At 32.2% G+C, this 23,696-nt stretch overlaps 1 protein-coding gene across 2 annotated transcripts; it reads right to left on the bottom strand.

Annotated features, from left to right (window-relative positions):
- Positions 1-822: 822 nt before the first annotated feature.
- Positions 823-23,279, bottom strand: LOC118180132 (nuclear receptor 2C2-associated protein). Of its 2 annotated transcripts, none has more exons than XM_035349271.2 (4): positions 23,149-23,279; positions 16,984-17,074; positions 6,956-7,126; positions 823-979 (listed from the first exon to the last, which is right to left on the bottom strand). In XM_035349271.2, the coding sequence occupies exons 1-4, from the start codon at positions 23,184-23,186 to the stop codon at positions 863-865; spliced, it is 417 nt and encodes a 138-aa protein (XP_035205162.1). In that variant the 5' UTR covers positions 23,187-23,279; the 3' UTR covers positions 823-862. The 2 variants fall into 2 exon arrangements, with proteins under 2 accessions (XP_035205162.1, XP_035205161.1); XM_035349270.2 differs by lacking the exon at positions 23,149-23,279 and adding an exon at positions 22,945-23,039.
- Positions 23,280-23,696: the final 417 nt, after the last annotated feature.

Raw genomic sequence — 23,696 nt, 5'->3', positions numbered from 1 at the left:
TGATTTATTTTAAAAATTTGTATATTTGAGTAATTTTTATAAATCTTTCGGAAAAAAATTTGAATTATAACCAATAAAAATTTTTACCATCATCTTAAAGTAGATGTATTTCTAAGCATACCTGCAAAAAATGTGAATTTTTATATTCAAAATTTCCTAGGATATATGTGAACTTATTTATTGGCGCATTTTGAAATTTGCCATATTTGTTATAAGGGAAAATAACACCAAATGTGGTTTATACACTCTGTTAAAATTATTTGAAATAATGAACAATTACTTTTTTTCCGCTCGTTTACAATGAAAAAAAGGAAAGGGAAATAGGTTGCGATAAATTAAGAAGTTCGCCAAGTGAATTATTCTTGGCGCAAACCGAAAAAAATGCACCAAAATACATATTTAAATTTCTCTGTGAATTTCGCACCAAATTTTACAGAATTTAATATTTAGGCATAATTTGAGTCGTAGAATCGAGATAGGGGAAAAAATGGTATGTTATTTTTGAAAAAGTCCGATTTTATGTCAAAATACCGATGTTAGAACAATGCTATATATATCCTAAGTCGCGTTTTCGAGACATGAAAAACATAATCTGATTTTCATCAATCGGCCCAGTAGAGTGGGAGATACATAAGTGTCCTTTCTTTATTTTGTGTGTGCAGTGTACATTAATTAAAAATGTTACATTAGCCAAAGTAAGAATCATTTAATATTTTATGTGAATATAATATTATTATTTGCGAATAAACTGTTGTTTATTTAAAATGCATTTCTTAAAGTAATGAATTACTTTTTAGTTTGTTTAATGAAATTGCATTGAAATGTTAATGAAGAACAGTTTTATTAAAAAATACATAACATTTTATATATAATTTCCTATAATGTCCAATTTGTATACTATTACTCTACCAAAAAAATCTGTGCTGCTGTTAAACACAACTCTTAAGCAATTAGTACATTTTTTTGGCAATGAGAATATCTAAAAATAATTAAAGAAATTACCTTTATTTAACAATTCAACATAACATGTGTGGCAAAATTAATCATAAAGCCATTATTAAATAAATGATCAAACTTTTAATAGTAAAGAAGTATATTTTATGTATTTGAAAAGAACCTCATACAAGATTTTTCCAAAATATTAGATTTCACAGAGTCAGAAATATATATATATAAAAAAAAGTTAATTTATTAAAATTATATTAGTCTGAAATTGAGTACATTTTGAATGGGCCATTGGTTTCAGAATGTTTAAGTGGTAATCATTAATTATATACTGATTAATTTACAATAATCAAAACCATCAATACTTAATTAGTTTCATTCTGCACAATATGTACTCAGAATACCTAAATCACTGCTAAATTTAAAATTCAAGCATCCTCATTTTTATTATTATTATTATTTTCTTTTGCAAAAAAATTATATTGTCCGGAAAGAAAAATTTTACAAAAATTAACTTAAAGTAACCATGATATTAATTATATTTATATTTATATAAAAATTATAGGTATAATCTTTCATTGAAAAACTAGATGAATTTAAAAGAGAAAACCAGCATTACCACATTGAAACCAAATGAAATATGGTTTTCCAAACAAACATTACTTGCCCCTTCGGGTGAAAATGCATACTGCTACAACATAAATCATGCTTTGAATTCTTTAATAATAAATATTAATTGAAAAATTACATCCAAGTCATGATGACTGACTGAACTGGATTTGGAGTTTTTAAACAAGCTTTTCAGTAAGGTTTGAGATTAGCTATAGTACAACAGGTAAATATTATACAGGTAGAATATCATTTACATGATAAATGATTAGGTCTTTAAATAATCTCAAGCCAGTTAAATCAAAGAATGGATAGCTGTATGAATCTTTTTTTTCAGTGCAGCACACATTTAATTGGCTCTATTATCCCAGTATCAGATACAAAAATGAGGAAAACTATATGAGAAATAGTAGTGGTTAGAAACTGGTTATTGCTACAGCTTATTTTAAAATTTAACCTTCCTGTACAAAAAGTTCTCTTCATTTGTAGGAATGATTTACTGAAAATTCATACTAGTATTGTAACAGTAACTGAAAAATTGTATTAACTCAGTTAAGTAAAATTAAAAGAGAAATTGTTAAGTAATGTTGGAAATGTTGGTCAGATTAATTTTTTTCCCCAGTAGATCCAGCTAATAATTTCCAGGACTGACATAACTGTAGGAGAACAAAAAGTCAGAAGATGGTACTAATGATTGCATATTGAAGAGCATTTTCTTGCGCATGTGCAGTGCAATCAGCTCCATTCTGAAGTAAGTGGTTCTCGTGGAAAGGCGCATTAAATCGTAGCTCTTTAATTTCTATTGTTGAAGTGAAAATGGAGCAAAGAATTAACATTAAATTTTGCTTCAAATTGGGCAAGACAGCTGTGGAAACCTACGAAATGTTAAAACAAGTTTACGGCGAGGAAGCACTATCCTGCCTAATAACTTTTGAATGGTTTAAATGCCTTCGGGATGGGCGCAAAAGCATCGAAATGATCCACACACAAGTTGGATACGCACGCTGGAAGCAATTGAAAAAGTTCGCGATATGGTGAAATGTACTATTCGAGTATTCGCCAATGAATTCAACATGGACAAAGAGACGGTTCAGTGAATTTTGACGCAAGACCTAGGCAAACGCAAGATTTGTTCCAGATTTGTTCCTCACCATTTAAAAGATGAACAAAAGCAATTGAGACTGGACACTGTAATGTATTTTGCAGTAATTTACAAACAGACAATCTTCTTAGTAGAACATAAATTTTATTTTTATTTTGCGGAGATAGATAATTTAACGAAAATTCTAAAGTGGCAAAATTTTAATACTACTCCTAGCTGGTAAAAACTTCAGAATACAAAATCTTTTTAAAATAATATCTCTCGTTGCTGAGTAACGGTTTGATACAAATATGGCGTTGCCACTTCAACAATAATTATATTTATTTATTAAATAACAAGATATTACAACACATATGGCGAACCTATTGACAATGCTGATGCTGACCCTGCATTCCTGGATAGGATAGTCATGGGAGACGAGTCTTGGTGTTATCAATATGACCCTGAAACCAAGCGTCAAAGCTCCAAATGACGGTCTCCAAGTTTACCAAAGCAGAAAAAATTTCAATTTGAAAAGTCCAAAATCAAGGTCATGTTAATCGATTTCTTCGATTGCGATGGACTCATTCATCATGAATTTTTTCCTCCTAACATGACTACCAATGGACAGTTCTACACAGAAGTTCTTGACCAACTTCGAAAACGAATTCGTAGAGTGAGGCCTCATTTTCAACGAAATAGGACTTAACTGCTGTTACATGACAATGCCCACCCACACATTGCATCGTCTGTGAGGCGATTCTTAGCCCAGCATGGTGTCGTTGAAATGCAGCATCCACCATACTCTCCAGACCTAGCACCCACAGACTTTTTCCTGTTTCCTAAGCTGAAAAATTCGCTGAAGGGAACAAGATTTCAGTATGTCGAAGCCATCAAGAAAACTGTAACATTACTATTAAAGAGCATTCCAAAAAAGGACTTTAAAATTTCTTTCCGAAATTTGTACAGCTGAGCACAGACATGCATTACGACTGATGGGGATTACTTTGAATCATATTAAATGGGTATGTGTTTAACCTTTTTTTCTTCTGAGTTATTCCATGCGTCCTGGAAATTAATAGCCGGACCTTGTATTTCAATATTAACCATAAAAATTATTATTTTGGAATTATATGTTTAGCATATTTAGCAAAAGAATATTATTAATTTATTTAGCAATGACATTTGTTGCAAGAACTCTACAAGAAAACAGCCTTCTATTTTTAGATTCAAGGTCAAAACAATATTACACCAATAGCAATTAATTAAAAAAGTAACACATTTTCTCAACTCCGCCTCCCATAATCTAACATTTTTCCAATTTTGGTAATGACAACATTTGACAGATGTCAATACTGAGATGTTCTATCTAGCTTTTGTGTAGCTTCTGCAGCTCTTCAAAATATTAATTCTTCTTATAAACAAGAAATAAAAAATACTGCACAGAAATTTCTTTCAAACATTATACATGCATACATTTTGACTAAGCCTGAACAATAACATCATAGATATATATGTTTATATTAATTCAGAAGTCAAACAACAAAAATCAGCGTTACATTTTCAAAATTTTCGCAATTAGCTGCAAAAATTTTGAAAATATAACGCTGATTTTTGTTGTTTGACTTCTGAATTAGTATTTATTCGGCGTGTTATTGTGTCTTAATGTGTATATATATTATCCCTTTTGAGGTGGCACATCTTTGTTCAAGACATTCCCTTGGGATGAAGGAGAGTCGAAAGGAATGCTCCCACAGGATGGGGGTTTTGTGTCGCTAGGCCTAACTTCAGTAAAAAAAATCATTAAAAAAGGTTTATGTCTTAAGCCATAATTTTTGGTACCATTTTAGATTACTACTTAAGCTATCATATACATTAAAATTAGCATTTAATAGTCTTTAAAAAACTGCTTACTTGAAAAATAATTTTCGGATGAGCTATTGAAATTATTCTGGAGTCTTAGTTGATAAAACACATTAATAAACTTCAAAATTAACTTAAACAGTACAATAGACTATTTACAAGAAGAAGTAGCAAAATCTTTCACAGAAAATAGAAGGTGCGCACTCAGAGAGCTCAATTTATGATAAATGCCCATATCAGAATCACTAAAAATATAACTTTAGAAAATGAATCATCACTCTCATCCATGTCATTAATTGGCTCATTTACTATGCAAATATATTCTTCCTCTGATAGATAATGCTTTCTCACAATAATAAACTGGAGTCAAGTTTTTTCAAAAATAAAAAGGGAAGAATGCAAAATATATCAGAAAGCAATGCATAGCATAGCATTCAGAAATAAATTCACACAATAACCCTAAACACTACAAAGTAGTAAAAATTTTTTTAAAAAAGGATTTGGAGGGATACTAGAAATACAAATGCTTGTATCATGTAGCAAGTTTGAGACAAGCTCTGTTTATTTACAGTATGCTTTTACCTGAGTGACTCAGGTTTCTCTCATTTTGAGTAGTAGGTCAAATGTACATGTATCTCAAATCCTATGGACAAGCAATGGCAGGTTGTGGCAAAGGTTATAGTTTTTAAAATGTTCGAAAAACTGGCACAAATGACTGGGGATGAATGAGAAAAAATTCTGGCACACCAGCATGCTGGACGCAAAATTAGTGCATTTCTTGCTAGCACGTATGTGTGACAATCACTGCAAAAGGGTTAATAATATTAATTCTTCTTAAAAATAAAAAATTACAGCAAAGAAATTTCTTTCAAACATTACACATGCATACATTTTAACTAAGCCTGAACAATAACACCACAAAAATATGTGCATATGGTAAAAAATCTTTTGCTTCACAGCCAGGATTGTAATACTTAATTTATGACATTGAATGGGCTGTATATATATATATATATTTTACTACTAGATGGCAATACTAATCAAAAAAATTGTTCATGTTGATATTGCATCAATATTCAAAAGGAAACTACTGGAAATATTCAAAACTCTTTTATATAAATTCTACCAAAAGAAAGAAAAAATATCTAAAAAAAGGTGTGTTGTGTGTGGCAAAATTAAAACTTGCAAGAATGCAAAGAAAATGTGCACTGACTGCTCAAGAAATTCTACTTTTTGAATTGTTGAACATTTTGCCAAAATACACAAGTAAATAACTATTTTCTGCAGATAAATATTAAAAACAGTGAAATAAATCAAATCTTGCACAATAAGCAATTAACATGTCTTTAAATATGATAATTGGTCGAACAAATTCATTGAAGAAAATTTAACATTCTCATCTTCATATACAAAGCAGTTGAACAAGTATGGTTAATACACTAATTTTTCTTTTAAAGTTTCAGCAACATATTATTATATGGACATAAAGACTTGCAAGCACTTTACAGAAGAAACAGATATGTGAGAAGATACAGGAATGAGGTCTTAGACCCCCCTCTCTATATTTGCATTTTTATCAAGGCAGTGAAAATTATATCTCCTATAACTACATACAAAAATGTCTTCTCTTATAGGGTTAAATTGATAGAATAATACCTTGGAAGAGAAGCAACTCTTCATTTGTAAACAGATATGGAAGTAAGTTACAGAATCAAATCTGGTTGTTAAGACCTGAGCTCATTAAACTATGACAAGTACCCACATTCAATAATCTACATTAAAGCAATCTCCACTTTGAATTTTGATAACTTTCTTTGTAAACATATATTTTTCATTTGTTAATTTGTATAGACTCCTTATAATTTTGAAAATTTTTCGGACTTATAATAGTACAAAGGTTTGATACAGCAGAGAATTTCTATTCATTCAATTATGTAATGAATTATTACAATGTTTCTGTTTGTTTAGAGTTTACAGGATCAGTGGTCTGCCCCTCCCAAGGTGCATCAATTATATTTTCAACAGTACTGCTATTTTTGGACATGGCATTATATTTCAATACAAACTGTTCCTTCCATCGTAAGAATAATTAAAAAAATAATAAGTTGCATGTATATAATAGATTCAATGAAACATTTCAATAATTTTATCATCTCATCTATATGTAATATGTTCATATAGCTACATAATACAATTGTCAAAACTGCAGTTTTATATTAAAATGCAATATGTAAGTTTCACACTTTAAAAATTGCTCTTGAAATATTAAATGTTAAAGTAAATATGCATACGTGTGTTTATAAACTTTAAAATGTCATGCTTAAATAACATAAAAGTGCATAATTTAACATAGAAAGTAAAAAAAAAAAAAAAAAAAAAAAAAAAAAAGATATTTAAAATATATACAATTTGCTTTCTTCATAATGAAAATTAATACAACACAAATTAAAAGGATACTTGCAAAGAATTATTATCCTCAGGATAAATAGACTGAACTTTTCCCATATCATCACCATCTCTGATTTCAATCCAACTCTCTTTTCCAGCAAATCCTCCTTGGAATTGGATATGCAGCTCTTCTAGTGAGACTAGTCTAGGAAAATCTAACTGAATCCACTGTGGACTACCCTATAAATATACATTTAACACAATTGGTAACCGGTTGCATAGGTTTCATTCATAAACTAAAAGGCAACAGCAAATTTAGAATGGAAATAATAAAAAGGAATTTAAAAGTTAAGGAATAAAAGAATTCCTTCTTAACATGGGGGGAAAAAAAGGGGGGGGGAAGATTTAGTAATTTCAATTCAATTCAAATTTCAGTTAAAGCTTTGAAAATATGTCAATACTGCATGAACTGACAATGCAAATACAAGGCAAATTACATAGGCCAGATATTAATCTAATGGTTTTCTTCTTTGCGTGTGCCATGCTAACCATAAGTACTGTCTCCCATGATTGCTACATAGGATAGTAATTTCTTCTGTTACGTTCTATAACTTCAGCTGAGGTGTAATTGTTAATTATTTCAAAAATTTACTGTAAGGTAATGGCCATCACTGTAAAAGTGTGCCAATCTTCATGAATCAACAGTCTCCTGCTAATAATTGTTCTTTATTTCATAAATTACGGTTTCATATTTTTAATTTTAGAATTTCTGCATGCCATCTTACGAGATTTAAACTGATGATCTATAATCTGGAAAAATCGATAATCCGGAATCACCGAAGTCCCGACGAGTCCGGATTAATGACTTTTGACTGTATGTGAAATCTTTTCACTTGATGTCCCCAAATACAAAAGAACACATTTATCTGAACTAACTAGAGCACAACAATTTCAGCTATCCTACAGTCAAGGTTTTTTCACTAAAACACAGAAACAATTCCTTTTATGAGCATTCATATGATTTGGGAAAGTAAACATTTAATTTATTTAATCAAAAAGACAACTTTTTTACATTAAACTGCATTTCTATTTTTAATTTTTTTCACAATATAAACAAAAGTAAGAATGGCACATGTTGCCACTCACAAACTCAGCAAAAAATCATTAAAATATGGAGTTGGTTAAAACTTTAGATATGACACTAATCCACCTTAAATTGTTGGGATGCAATTTAGCCCAAATGGAACATATTAAAGTTTTATAATTTTTATCAGTCTCTGGGGGAGGGGCTTTTATTGCTCTACCACTTTTGTTAAGCGTCTTTGGTCTGGCAGGATTTTCTTCATTCACATCATCAGTTCCGCCATTTTTTACAGTTTTCAAGTGCCGCTGAACAGACTTCAGGAGAAAATATTCTCTGTATTGGCCGTAAGAGTAGACCTCTGTTTGTCTTGAAGCATACTAATCTCATTACCTTATCTATACCAGGAAGAAATTCTGTTATGAGACCCAGTGGCCATTCAATAAATTTTGTACCATCATTTCCGATCAGTACAATGTGATTTGTTGACTATATTTCTCATGCTTATTTCTTTTAATTAGAAGTCCTAAATATTTAGATCTAAATCTTTTCGTAACATCCTTGATAAATTTTTGCCAATACCTTAGCCTTTTGTTGAAAGAAATTTTCTCAATTTGATCAAAGTCTGAAACGTCAGTCTATTGGAAATCAGTTATGAAGAAGCTGCAGGATAATGCAATACAGTCAAAAGTCGTTAATCCGGACTCGTCGGGACTTCGGCGATTCCGGATTATCGATTTTTCCGGATTATAGATCATCAGTTTAAATCTCGTAAGATGGCATGCAGAAATTCTAAAATTAAAAATATGAAACCGTAATTTATGAAATAAAGAACAATTATGATCTAAAGGGTATCAAAATTTACAAAAAAAAAAAAAAAAAAAAAACTTAATATTTATTTGTTTACTTTATTAAACATTTCTTTCAATGCAAGTTGTTTAAGTTGCTTCATTTTATGTGATAATACTTTCTCTTTAATTCTATAAAGAGATATAATGTCTTGTTCAGTTACAAAGTTGCGCTGTTCAAGTCCCGTTAATTGCTGTGCCGAGAATACCGACTAACTTGTCAATCGAAATTTTTTCGTTTTCACTAACCTCTCTGTCACATTCTTCATGTCTTTATCCATTTTTTGCAGCAATTCCACTTTTTGTTTGTTGGACATCGAAACATACTTTCGTTTTGTAGATCCTTTGGAAGTTCCAGCATCGGAAATTCTATTTGACATAATCGAAAGTTCAAGTTTACTTTTATAAAATTGCTCTTACAGTCTGCAAAAAATAATAAGCGGGATCCAATTCGAAGATTAAGGAACAACGCGATCATTAACTAAAATAGATAATTAGATAATTTTAGCTTACACCGTCCATTATACATTAAACGCGCAGGCGAAAACGTATTCTGCACTTGCGCACACGCATATGCGCAGTAGTCAAGGTCTTACGCGCACGCATAAAACGCCTATGCGCATGTGCCAACGTGGCGCATTCGCAGAAAGTTTTTAGCTTTGAGGTCCGGATTATGGGTGTCCGAATTAACGAGTTTTGACTGTATAATATTTACTTTCATTTTCTGAAAGGTACATGAGAGGTTGTGAATTAAAAGATTCTGCATCACATAAATTGACTGACTTTTCTTCATAACAAAGCAAAGCCTTTCCTAATATTTTTCTGAGAATTTGCTTCATAACACATATTAACCTTCCCAAAAACCAGGGAGCAGTCAGAGGATAGAAAAAAGCACTGAATCCTTTTTGTTGTGTTTCATCTCAATTCACAAATTTTCAGTTCATGGATGCTGCCATACAAAATAGTGTCATTATTATCGCACACAAGTGAGGGTCTGTCTCTCTGTGCAACAAATCGATGGAAAATCTGAAGAAATGTTGCTGTATTCAGACATGACAAGTTCAAAGTTTAAAATATACTGCATGATAGATGGCACATGTGTACAGTCAAAAGTCGTTAATCCAGACTCGTCGGGACTTCGGCGATTCCGGATTATAGATCATCAGTTTAAATCTGGTAAGATGGCATGCAGAAATTCTAAAATTAAAAATATGAAACCGTAATTTATGAAATAAAGAACAATTATGATCTAAAGGGTATCAAAATTTACAAAAAAAAAAAAAAAAAGCTTAATATTTATTTGTTTACTTTATTAAAAATTTCTTTTAATGTAAGTTGTTTAAGTTGCTTCGTTTTATGTGATAATACTTTCTCTTTAATTCTATAAACAGACATAATTTCTTGTTCACTTACAAAGTTCCGCTGTTCAAGTCCCGTAATTGCTGTGCCGAGAATACCGACTAACTTGTCAATCGAAATTTTTTCGTTTTCACTAACCTCTCTGTCACCTTCTTCATGTCTTTATCCATTTTTTGCAGCAATTCCACTTTTTGTTTGATGGACATCAAAACATACTTTCGTTTTGTAGATCCTTTGGGAGCTTCAGCATCGGAAATTCTATTTGACATAATCGAAAGTTCAAGTTTACTTTTATAAAATTGCTCTTACAGTCTGCAAAAAATCGTTTTGGACGTGAAGATATTCTTATACAAGTGTACGTTCGGGATTTATTGAATCTTGTGATGATAAATAATAATGCAACCAAAAAGGACTTTGCGCTATCATCGTTGTACAACAGTTTAGAAACAAAACTGCGTGCTCTGGAATCTCTCGGTGTGACTGAACATAAATACGCTAGTGTTATTTTTCCGTTAGTTGAATCTTGCCTGCCCCCTGACATCTTACGCGTGTGGGAGAGGGAACAGGAGAGCTCGTCACAACAAGGTAAGAGCGATCTTGAATCTATTCTTCTGTTTTTGAAAAATGAAGTGATATCTGAAGAGAGAATTAAATTAGCACGTTTTTCTTTTGATAAAAGTAGAAAATCTAAAAGTTACATTAATGATGAGTCTAATATTCCTACTTGTAATGATTTGTATACAGGAGACAAATTTAAAGAAAATGCTCCTATTAAGAAAGTTGAGGAATCATGTTTATTTTGTGATAAGCCACATTTAACAGAAAAATGTTTTAAAGCTAGTACGCTTACATATCAGGATAAAAAAGATTTAATATTTAAGAAGGGTTTATGTCTATTATGCTTGAAGAAAAACCATATTTCTCGTAACTGTAAGTCCAAGGTTAAGTGTTTAATTTGCCAGAAAAGGCATTTGGCAGTAATGTGTCAACAAGTTCCTTCTCAATTGAAAGAGACTAAACAAGTAGAGCCTGTGGCGGAAAATGAGGTCAATGTTTTGGCTAGCAGATCCGCGAGCTCCGATAAGTTACTACAAACATTAATCGTAAGGGTAAAAAATGGCAACAGGGAAAGGATAGTCAGAGGGATTATAGATACGGGTTGCGAAAGAAGTTATTTAACGAAAGATATTACAGATTCTTTGAAATGTAACAGTGCTGGTGAAGTGAAATTAGTTCATAAATTATTCGGAGGTGTAGAAACAAAAGAAAAATTGCATTCTAAATATATAGTTAATTTGAGTAGCCTTGATAATAAATATGTATGTAGTGTGCATTGTTTAAGTGAATCTGTTATCCGTTCTGATGTTAAGAAAATACCTAAAGGTCCTTGGTTGAAAGAACTTCGTAAATTAAATATTCAAGTGTCAGATGTAGAGGGTAATGCTCTCGAAAACGAAAGTGACATTAAATTGTTGATAGGCTCTGATATTGCTGGAAAATTATTCACCGGAAATATTAAATGTTTACAAAGTGGTCCAGTCGCGATGGAAACAAGTTTGGGATGGATTTTGATGGGTAAAATTCCAGCGAAGGAATCTTCGGGTATAAATTATTCTCTTGCATGTGTTTCTTTATTGCTAAACGAAAGATCAGCAGAAAACTTGTGGAAGTTAGACGTTATTGGTATAAATGACCCAGTTGAGTCTAAAAAGAAAGCTGAAACTCATGAGGAGACCATGCAATATTTTGAGGAAAATTTGAATTTGGATTCAGACGGGAGATATGAAACTGCATTACTTTGGGTATTGGACCCCTCTCGCTTGTCTAATAATAAAACGTTGGCAGAAAAACGCCTGACTAATACGAGAAGGAAATTATTAGATTCGAATCAAATTAAAGTTTATCAGGAAGTATTTGATACTTGGTTGAAGGAACGAATTATTGAAGAGATAAATGAAGGCGAAGTAGATAGAGAGCACTATTTGCCTCATAGGCCAGTTTTTAAAGAATCTAGCGAAACTATGCGAGTAAGGCCAGTTTTTGATGCTTCGGCACACGCCAAAGGAGAACTTTCCTTAAATGATTGTCTTGAGAAAGGTCCCAACCTAATAGAAATAATTCCAACATTGTTGAATCGTTTTCGGAAATATCCTGTTGCAGTAATTTCAGACATTGAGAAAGCCTTCTTGCAGATTGGTATAAGAGAGAAGGATAGAGATTATTTGCGTTTCTTTTAGAAAGGTGCAAAAGAAGAGAATACTAAAATTTACAGACATTGTCGCGTGGTTTTTGGGCTTAACTGTAGTCCATTTTTGTTAGCCGCTACGTTGAACTATCATTTAAATCGTGCCCCAGATCAGTTTGCAGTTACAGCCAACATTTTGAAGGAGTCCTTCTATGTTGATAATTGCCTGACTAGTTTTAAGAATGTTGAAGAATTGAATAGATTTGTACTAGAATCGAGAATGTTATTGTCACTGGAAAAGTTTAATCTTAGAGGATGGCAGTCGAATTGTGAAACCGAAATAATTCCCAACTCTAAATTAGATACATTCGTTTGCGTTTTAGGGTTAAACTGGGATTTGAAGGATGATACTCTTTCCTGTAAAATTGAGTCACTAAAGAAAGAGGAGATTGTCGCGAGTAAACGAACACTCCTTTCTTGCGTGCATAAGTTATTTGACCCAGTAGGCTTCCTTTCTCCCGTTACCCTGTTCCCAAAGGTGATATTGCAAGAGTGTTGGATCCAGCGAGACGTACGGTGGGGAACTTTCGTTTGGAATCGTGTCCAAGAAATCAGAACACTTACAAAAATAGAAGATTGGCATTACATCCCTTCGGAGCTGAATGCCGCCGATCTCCCTTCTAGAGGCTGTTCAGTTAAACAGTTTTTGCTGTCGAAATGGTGGGAGGGCCCATCATGGCTGTTAGAACCAGAATTGTCATGGTCAAGAGGCACCGATTTGCCGGACGAAGAGATCATAAATTTAGAAAGGCGTAAATCAGTATTGATAACTCTTAACAAAGATTCTAAACCTGACAATTGGTGTTACAGGTACTTTTCATCCATAAAGAAAATTGTATGCCTGTTAGGTTGGATTCTTAGGTTTTACTTTAAATTACGAAGAATTACAAACAAAACCTCCAAAATTTTGTCAGTTTCGGAAATTGAAAGAGCTGAGATAACTCTTATGTTATTGGTTCAAAGAGAATCATTTAAGAGTGTGAACGATGATAAAATTAAAGACCTCAGACCTATAGTTGATCGTGATGGTTTGATCAGAGCTAAAACCAATATTTCTTATTGCGACGATACTGATGACTTTAAGTTTCCTGTCATTTTGCCATCTGATCATGCAGTAGTAAAATTACTAATAATGAATGCACATAATGAGCTGCTGCATGCTGGTACTTCTATGGTGATGTCTCATTTGCGGGAAAAGTATTGGATCCTCAAAACTCGTAAGACAGTACGAAACTGCATTAGAAAATGTGTTAAGTGTCAAAGATTTAAATCCAAAAGTTGTGATGTAACTCCAGGAATTTTGCCGAAAGATAGAGTACGTGACGCAAATGTTTTTGAGATAGTGGGTGTCGATCTGGCAGGACTCCTCTACCTTAAAGATGGTCGAAAAGCTTATATTGTTCTTTACACATGTGTGGTCTATAGGGCCATTCATCTGGAGTCAGTAACATCCTTGACAACTGAAGCTTTTTTCCAGTCATTGAGACATTTCATTTCTCGTCGCGGAAGACCATCTATAATATACTCAGACAATGGCAGTAATTTTAAAGGAGCGGAGAGCCTTCTGCATACAATTGATTGGGAGAGTCTGCGATCAAAGGCCGCTGAGCAAAGAATTCAGTGGAAATTTATTCCTCCTTCCGCACCTTGGTGGGGCGGTTGGTGGGAACGTTTAGTTCAAATGGTGAAACAGATTCTGAGAAAAGTTCTAGATCGGGCTGCCCTGGATTACGAGGAGTTGCTTACAGTACTATGCGACTGTGAGAGAGTTATCAATACTAGGCCACTTACCTACGTGTCGGAAGACGTTGAAGATTCATCCAAATTAACTCCAGAAATGTTCCCACGGGAGATTTCCAAATCAGGAGTACCTGATATCGATACAGTGGATAAGGAAAAACTGAGTAAATGAGCTAAGTATCTACAAAAGGTGAGAGAACAACTTAGAGCAAGATTCCGTGTGGAATATCTAGGACAGTTACGTCAGCAGTCCATTAAAAACTCTATAGCTAAACCTCTCCAGGTGGGTGAAATTGTTCTACTTGAAGATAACAACAAAAAACGTGCTTTTTGGAACCTGGCGCGTGTCATAAAGCTGCTACCTGGTCGTGATGGACGAATAAGACTTGCTGTCATAAAAACAGAGACTTCTGAGTTTCTGAGACCAGTGCAAAGACTGTACAGACTTGAGCTGGATAACCCAGTCCAAAAGGATATGACTGAAAATATTCCTATGACTACCAGCAGTGGTAGAACTGTGAAACCAGTGATACGTCTGTGAAATGTTTTGTACTTGTTTGAATACTTTGTAATAATTTGATTTATTTTTATTTTTCTAGGTTTAGTATTATCTGTTAATATGTCTAGAAAATTATGGAATGCTGCATCTCCAGGTAAATTTGTATTTCAATTTAATTAGAACATCTTGGTAGGCATAATTTTATACTTCAATATTGTATACTGTACTATTATGCATATATTATACTTAACAGATATGTGAATTTACCTCCCAGTAAATTCAGGTGGGAGGAATATGTAGCGAATAGTTTATCCAACAGATGGCAGTATCTGCCAAGCTCCTTTGGTAATTGCCAATGCGCATGCGCAAGTGGAGTGTAAAAAGAAGTATGTTATTAGGAGAATGACTTTCGTTAATAATGTTGCTGCGCTTTTTCGCTGTGTAAATAAAAGTATATTTTTATATCATAGATGTTCTTTACTCTCTAATGCGAAGCACTAGGTTAGTGCACGAATCTCTTCTGATTCAGAAACCATTTTCAAACCGTGGATCACCACAACAATGAGTAAATTTCCCATCAGGCATTATATGATGAGCTTTATCAATAAAAGGTAGTATTCCCCATTCCTTACTCAAACTAGTTTCCAGATTATTCACATAAAAGACACACAGAAATTTATTAATAATTTGCTTGTTGTATTTGGGATTTTCAAGGTATTTCTGCAATGATAGCTAAGCACAGCTTCTAACAGAAAAGGATTACTTTTTATGCCAAATGCCGTGAAGCATGATCTTCAACTTATTCTTGTCTTCATCCTTCCACCACAAGAAACGATGGTAATCTTCATCTTCAGGTCTTACATTAATTTGCAAAAAATTTCTTTCAATATCAGCAACAATGCCATAATCATGTTCCATGAATATCAAAGGAAGACGAAAAAGTAATTCTATCAAATTAGGTAAATTAGATCCAGACTAAACAGTGATTTTTAGAGGGAGAGCTAACCTGTCCAGCGCAATGCATCAAAAATAAGACATGCTTGAGTTGTCTTCTGTTACTTTATAATAGGTCTATGGGGATAATAATGTTCATGACACACAACCTCATCTGTTACCTTTTCAGTTATTCCTTGTAAAAGCCATTTCTTAAAAACCTCATTAGATACTGGAATCCAATTCTCTGATTGAAGTTCTATGGTTGTAGTCTCCAATTATTTTAAAGCTGACATATATACCTCACTTGTCTGACAGTAACATTAGAACAAGTCCATAAAATTCATCGTGGTAAGGAAAGCAAGATTGTGCCTGTTGTTGGCAAGACTGTGCACTATGCCTTTGTAGCTGTAATTGGCCTTGAGCACCATACAGGTGACAGTATGACTTAGCTCATTTCCACCTTAATTTTGATGGAGAGCACCCGGGGGGGGATAGGTCCGAGGGTCTCCCACTCCTCTTCCCCTACCACCAACCTCTCGAGAGGACTATTGGCTTGACATGTATTTAGAATGCCCCCATGCCGCACAGACACTATAAATTTACAAATATCCATGACTTCTCTGGGATTCGTACCTGGGCTCTTCAGTATCGTAGTAGGCTCCCCTAACCACTATACTGTCTGGGTGGCTAACAGAAGGAATAAAATATACTACCAGAATTCGTACAATTCAGGAAAGTGAATATTTAGTACATTTATTTAAAAAAAAAAAAAAAATCACAATAAAATAAAGTTCTGTGTTTAATTCTTTTCACAACATAAACAAAAGTAAAAGTTGAGCACATTGCCAATCACAAACTCAGTGAAAAACAGCTAGAAAAAGAAAATTGTTAAAACATGGAGTTACGTAAAATTTAAGATGTGACACCCTTTATTGGGTGTATCATTTTCAGTGCTGTTATTTTTGAACTAATTTAGAATAAAAATACTTCATTATTTCCAATCTAAATTCATTTTTTTAATATTCAATAAAGATTTATTACATTATACAAATTTTTATAATTTACTTATATCGATGCTTCTATTTCAGTTTAATAATAAATGATAAACAAGAAAAATTGAAAATAATAAATACAATGATGTTATACTTTTACTTGCCTTTGCATATACCTTATACAGGAGACATAAAAATGTATATTAAGGATATGAATTAATTAACATTAAGAATATTAAAAATTCTGCAATAAATAATTTTTTAACTGAAATGCTAATGATGTAATTTTCAGTTGCAAATTTAATAATTTCTCATAATAAGAATTCTAAGTTATGAAAATAAAATTTTATGAGTAATATATAAAAATAATATTATAAATAAATAAAATGATACAAACTTGATCAGAATTCCAGCAAGTATCATCACATTTATCAGTAATATACTGTTTTCCATACTGTTTAGAATACTTATTCAACACTGAGCTGACTCTGCAATAAAGATGCCATTAAGGAGTAAATGAAAAATTAAGATAGATATAATATAATGTTTCATTTGTATTACATATAAAATTGCTGCAATTAAATAATATTAGGCCATTTGGCATGAAACTGTAAAAGCAGCATTAAAGCCTGTAACTAAAACCAATATTAGATCCGAGGAACAGTGGCTTGCGTATCACACAGCATTACCACAGGTCCAAGGTTGGATCCCTGGGTTGGGCAAGGTTGACTCACCCTTTCATCCCTTGAGTGGGTTCGTATGGAGACTAAACATCAGGGGGCTTCCGATAAGCTGAAAATTTGCTTAGGGCATATGCTTATACAACCCAGGGCCTACAGTCAGGAAAGCAGATATTGGGGCTCTGCTGGCCATGGCCCACTACGGTGTTGCACCACTTAGTTTAGTTTAAAACCAATATTAGTGTTGTGTTGGCTATGTTTACTGGTGATACTCAGCTACTATTAGATGATGTTAGCATGTCCATAAAATGCATAAGAACATGGGAAAAAGTTTAATGATATAGTAGTACACTTGCAACTATGTACCAAGCAAGAACAATGAAAGTTTTGTCAGAATTTTTTGTTTTTGTTTAAACTATGCAAGTTTTTCCTCAGATGGTAATTCAACACAGTGACAGCTTCAATACAGGCTTTAGAAACATAATGAAAAGTTTAACTTGAGAGATGCTGTCAGCAAATAGATGATTTAAACAAAGCAGTCAAAGAAAAAGAGGCCAGTGATGTTCAATAGAAAGCATATCCTACAGCATCATGATAAAGCCAGATCACATGCTATTTTGGCAGCTTACCTGAAAATCACAGAGCTAGGCTGGGAAAATCGACCATATTCTCCAAACTAGCATCTTCTCATTATCACTTATTTCTCTCACTGCATTATTTTTTAAGGAAAAAACTTGAAAATTAAAGAAGATGTCAACTAAGCACTACTATAGTTCTTTGCCTCTATGGGCAAAAAATTATTCAAAAATGGTACATATAAATTACCACCATGCTGGTAAGGGAACATAATAAATGACAGAAATTATATTGTTCTCTGGTAGACTAATACAAAAAGAAAATATTGCATTTTTTTCAGAAATATGGCATTTTGCCATAGCGTTAATTTGTGCAAATCTCTTATGTTTTTTCTAAATTATGACAGGTCATTGTGCATATCGAGAGCAATGCCATGCTGCACTGTGATGGTGAAAACTCTGCCAATCTCCGATTTGTTTTAAAGTTAAAACTGATTACTGTGCATATGGGCAGAAGATTGAGAAAAAAAGAAAATTGTTTTATTATGGATGATTGTTGCATTTTATAATTATATATATATATATATATTGGATATTTTTTGCTGCTTTTGGCAACTTTGCAGAAGGATTTGGCAGACAATCACAGAGTACCTAGAATTTTAACAGAAATGTAAAGGAACCTTTACTCACCTTTATTTATTTCTAATTTCTAAAAATACAAATCCCTCCTTGAAATAATGCAATTTTTCTTCATATGGCCCTCAATCAGCAATAATGTTTAGGCTAATTATGATATAAAAAACTTGAGAAGTATCCTCTCCTTCCTTGAAAGAATACAACAGATTCATTTTCATGTGATGGCATACTGAAAATTATCATCATTCTCAACTTTAAGCAATTTCATACAAATGAAAGAAAATTTCATAATTCTTATTACATGGTTTTGTGTTTGCTATATGATTTGGTCATAAATGCTGCCACATTTAGCAATTCATCCCTGGTTGTCAGTAAAATTGACAAATGCCCTTTAATGTATGGTCTATTTCATACTGCTGTATAATGTTGGTAAGGTTTTATTTGCATAATTTATCAATTAAACTTAAATTTACTTATGACCATTTCCTTTAATACAGTCTTATTCTTATACACAAATAAGCTGTTTCATATGACTTTATGATTTAAAATATCTGTAGCAAGTTTCGGAATATATTACAAAAAGATACGAGAAGAGTACCATGTTCTTAAATTAAGCAGTCAAAAAGTTTTGCTGAAGCTTTTGTATTATGTTTATGCATATTTCCATACGCAATTATTTCTTTTTTCAACTACTGTTGCATATCTGATGCAATGAAACTAAAAAAAAATATATATATGCACACAAAAGTGAGATGATGCCAATACTAATACTGAAGGCAAAATAACCAAAGAAAAATAAGACACCAGCAAATATCTATCTGATGAAGTAGGGAGTTATTTCCAAGAACTCTAATGAAACTCCTCTTATTACAGAGTACTATTTCTAATTCTGTTATTTTTAACTAAAATGTCAATTTTTCTCAAGTAACCAAAGTCCATCAGCGATCCTACATTGAACATTAATAGTAGTTTGGTCTGGATTTAATTTCAAGAACATTTTATTTTTTTCATTTTTCAAATATGTATGAATTAGTTTTCCTTAGAAATTCCTCCATGAAGACATCCTAAATAAGGCAATAGCTAAACACTTTAGTGCAATAAATGAAATCTTCAGTTAATGGGGCTGAATTCTGAAATGTATGCATATATGGATGTATATGTTCATGTATGCATGTATAATGTACTTACATCAGTGCTCCGCAACTGGTGTGCCATGAGTAGGATATAGGTGTGCCGCAATCAAATACATGTATTTGACATTTTGCAATTTTTTATCATGTATTTAATACACAATGACAATTTTTTTTCCTTAATAATGTCTATTTTAAATGTTTTTATACATTTCACTGTTGTGTGGTTGTGTATGTGATTGTAAGTGTGTCAGCATTTGAATTTTTTCGGCACTTCCTTTGGTTGATCTTTACATTATGGTAACTTGGCGATTTTTTGGCAAAAATTTGGCAGCCAACTCTCCTACAGCAACCCTCTATTTTTTTTTCCCTGCCGCCATTTTGTCTTCACGAAGTAAAGACATGTTTCTTTTCTTCTTATCTACTGAACACTTCTTCCAACAATCTACTAGCCGAATTACACTTATGCTAGAAATTTTATCAAACAAAACTGCTTAATCATGACAAATATTCACTGCAAAATTGGGAAAAATTGCACAATACCATACTCCTCACGCGTTTTTCAAAATAACACATACACATAAACCATGTACACGCCGACTTATTTTTACTTAAAAAAACATCCCAGAATTGCACAAAAATGGCATTGCGCACACTCTTCACTATATCCATATACACTGCTTTTTTCTCATAAATTAGAAAAATTTCACGAAAATACATGACAATTTTCTCAATCTTTAAACCCGGTAAAAAGAACATATATGAAATTACCTGATCGCGAAAAAGTATTTACCCTTTACAAATATGAACATTTCCACATATAAAATAAATAAAATATCCAAAAACTTTTACCTCTAAATCATCTATTACATTATACACGTCACCAACGAATTCATACCGCAAGCATTACAAATACTTAGTATCAAATATTTAAATTATTTCCATGCACGTTTATTCCAACTTAAACGTATACCAAATTCCTACAAACATAAAATTCACAAAATAACTATCATTTAATTAAAATATCACTAAACCATGTACACGTCGACTTATTTTTACTTAAAAAAACATCCCAGAATTGCACAAAAATGGCATTGCGCACACTTTTCACTATATCCATATACACTGCTTTTTTCTCATAAATTTGAAAAATTTCACGAAAATACATGACAATTTTCTCAATCTTTAAACCTGGTAAAAAGAACATATATGAAATTACCTGATCGCGAAAAAGTATTTACCCTTTACAAATATGAACATTTCCACATATAAAATAAATAAAATATCCAAAAACTTTTACCTCTAAATCATCTATTACATTATACACGTCACCAACGAATTCATACCACAAGCATTACAAATACTTAGTATCAAATATTTAAATTATTTCCATGCACGTTTATTTCAACTTAAACGTATACCAAATTCCTACAAACATAAAATTCACAAAATAACTATCATTTCATTAAAATATAATTAAATTCAAAATCACTACTTAAAATATAAATGAGCACATACATTAAATTAATAAATATTACCTTACAATCCTAATTACTTTAAACTAAATCATTGCTAATAACAATTTTCCCAATAATACCAAATTCCTTTCCACCTTACATTTAGAACAATGCATAAAAATAATATCCTCAAATAATTAAAAATACTAACTTACCTAATCTTCTTCAGAATCTTGATTACGTGGCGGATACACTTTTCTAATTCATTCAATAAAATTATTCAAAGATTTTTTCTGCGAATTTTTCCTCCATACTTCCTCCGCTAAATAAAAAGCAAACTTCTCTTTATCACAATGCCTAAATACCCATTTCGAATCACTTTAGTTAGGGCCATGGGATCCAAAAATTACACAACACTGTTTCACACAACACAGAATAAAGCTAAATACAAAATTTCCACATTTTTTCCCGATTTCCCCCCTTTTCCGATTAAAGAACCGTAATTCGTCCATTAATATCACATGACATATCCCATGATCTCTCATTTCCCTCACGCAAAATAATGCATAATCGGAACTGAGTACTGCTCACATTATTACCAAAGTCCCAGGTAGTAACCTTTATCACTTCCAAAATGGTGCCAAACTACCAGTTACCATATTGTAAAGATCAACCATAACTTTTTTTAAGCGCAGGTATCACAATGATAATTATTATGATTGCATATAAATAAATATGTTATGGTTTTATAATTGTATATTTTTCAAATTAAAAACAAAAATTTATTGTAAATTTTATGTATAAATCAGTACATATATACATTAGCTTTTGGTGTGCCACGAAATTCCAGAAAGATTTTTTGTGCGTCGCAGGTGAGAAAAGGTTGCGGAGCACTGACTTACATATGTATGTGTGTGTATATACGCACACTTATATGCACCCATACATACATGAATAAATTTTTGAATCCGGTCGCAATAACAGAACAGTACCAAATGACCTAACATTAAAAACTACACAGTAAGAAACTTTCTCGTGCAGTAGTCTTATTCTTATACACTATTACTCTGTATTTGCGAAATTAAATACTGATACTTGATTTATCCAACTGAATATTAAAGAGATATCTTTCAAGGTACAGAAATGTATTTTACCTTGTATATTCTTGCCTTGCTAATTTGTCTTATTAATATCCAATAGAGACATATATTAAAAACACATTTTTGTGTATCTGAGTATAAACTTTAAATTCCACAAAAATTAATATGTACTCCTTTCCAAACTTTTATTTTTAGGCAAATGATTAAAAAAGTATAAGATAGGTTAGTTTAAAGTATCCTGTTTATCTCTTAGATTTGGATGCAATATTACAGAACCTATTTTAACCTAGAAGAGGACTAAATGTGTTATATTATTTAATTTAGGTAAAGTACCAGAGGGCTCCATTCTGTTAAGTTCCATTCTAGTTTTACCATGGGTACTTCATGGAATGGAATCCAAATGCCTTAAACCCATTTTCTCTTACCATTAGCCTCTAAAGTGAGTTTTCAGCTGATCACAATTTAAATGCTTTTGTACCAAAGAGACACTACAGTCACAAATATCTATGCCATACTGGGATTCAATATTGGAGCCAAAGGTACAAATCTTTTACTGCCATACAGTCCCCTTTCCAGATGGCATGTCCAAAAGCAGGGTATACAGATGGCCATTAAACAATATACAACTCATTAAGATTCCTTCTTATTATCCTTTTTTGTTGAAAGAGAGAAACAAATTATTCACTAAAATCCATTATTTGTTTTAATAGAAATATACGAATATAAAATTGGACCTAAAAGCAACCACAGATTGGTATAAATTTTAAATAAACACTTTACTCATTTCCATTGAGGTCCCTCTTCTTCACAACCGAAAGAAAATTACACGTGTTACTTAACCATATTCTTTTTTTGCACATACTCACGTGGTTCACGAAAAATTTAAGTTCTAGTAATTTTTTAATTATAATTTATATGTACTTTGATTCTAACATTATATCACTTTCATTTCAATAAAGCTATAAATTCGTGCAAATCAATTACCTTACAACAGTGTCTTTATTAATTAGAGAGATTGACATTTCAAAATTGTCATGTGTTTAATAAACAGACATGCTTCGTGCTGTTCAATCTTTTAGCCCAAAGGACAGAGACTGAAATTTTCACTGACCACATATCTCCAAATGACAAAGTTTTGAGGCATTGGCGAATACGTTCTCATTTACTGAATATATAGTTTTTGTAGGATCCGCACTTATTTAAATAATAATGTTTTACTTAAAGCTCACTGCACTGAAACTTAGTAGTACTAATGAACTACTAAGTATTAGTACTTAGTTCATTAGTGAACTAGTAGTTGCATTAATGAAATCTGTGCTGAACCTAATTCTCTGGAATAATGTAACTTTGAAAAAAGTCATAGAGGTTTAAAAAATGTTCTGAAATAAGCTTAAGCTGGATTATTTTCGGATGATAGGAAGCAGATTGTAAAGCGTGCCGCGTATGCCTAAAACTGGAAATTTCAAAGTGGGGACTTGGCTCATAAATGATGAAAACGCAGAACACAGTTAGCCTTCTGCTGGAATAATTAA

The sequence above is a fragment of the Stegodyphus dumicola genome, chromosome 12, assembly GCF_044657685.1.
Source record: "Stegodyphus dumicola isolate Sdum_Otavi_A_Nest chromosome 12, ASM4465768v1".
NCBI lineage: Eukaryota > Metazoa > Arthropoda > Arachnida > Araneae > Eresidae > Stegodyphus > Stegodyphus dumicola.
The sequence above is the reverse complement of the archived record's forward strand: the minus strand, read 5'-3'. Positions and strand labels throughout refer to the sequence as shown.

What these genes read in the sequence shown, in the direction of transcription:
- LOC118180132 (XM_035349270.2), bottom strand. Translation starts at nt 23,024, where the DNA reads ATGTGCAAAAAAAGAATATGGTTAAGTAACACGTGTAATTTTCTTTCG. An exon ending in AGGGACCTCAATGGAAATGA is followed by an intron (nt 17,075 to 22,944) that starts GTAAAGTGTTTA and finishes TCTTTATTGCAG; the next exon opens with AGTCAGCTCAGTGTTGAATA. An exon ending in AGGATAATAATTCTTTGCAA is followed by an intron (nt 980 to 6,955) that starts GTATCCTTTTAA and finishes AATTATTTTTAG; the next exon opens with ATATTCTCATTGCCAAAAAA.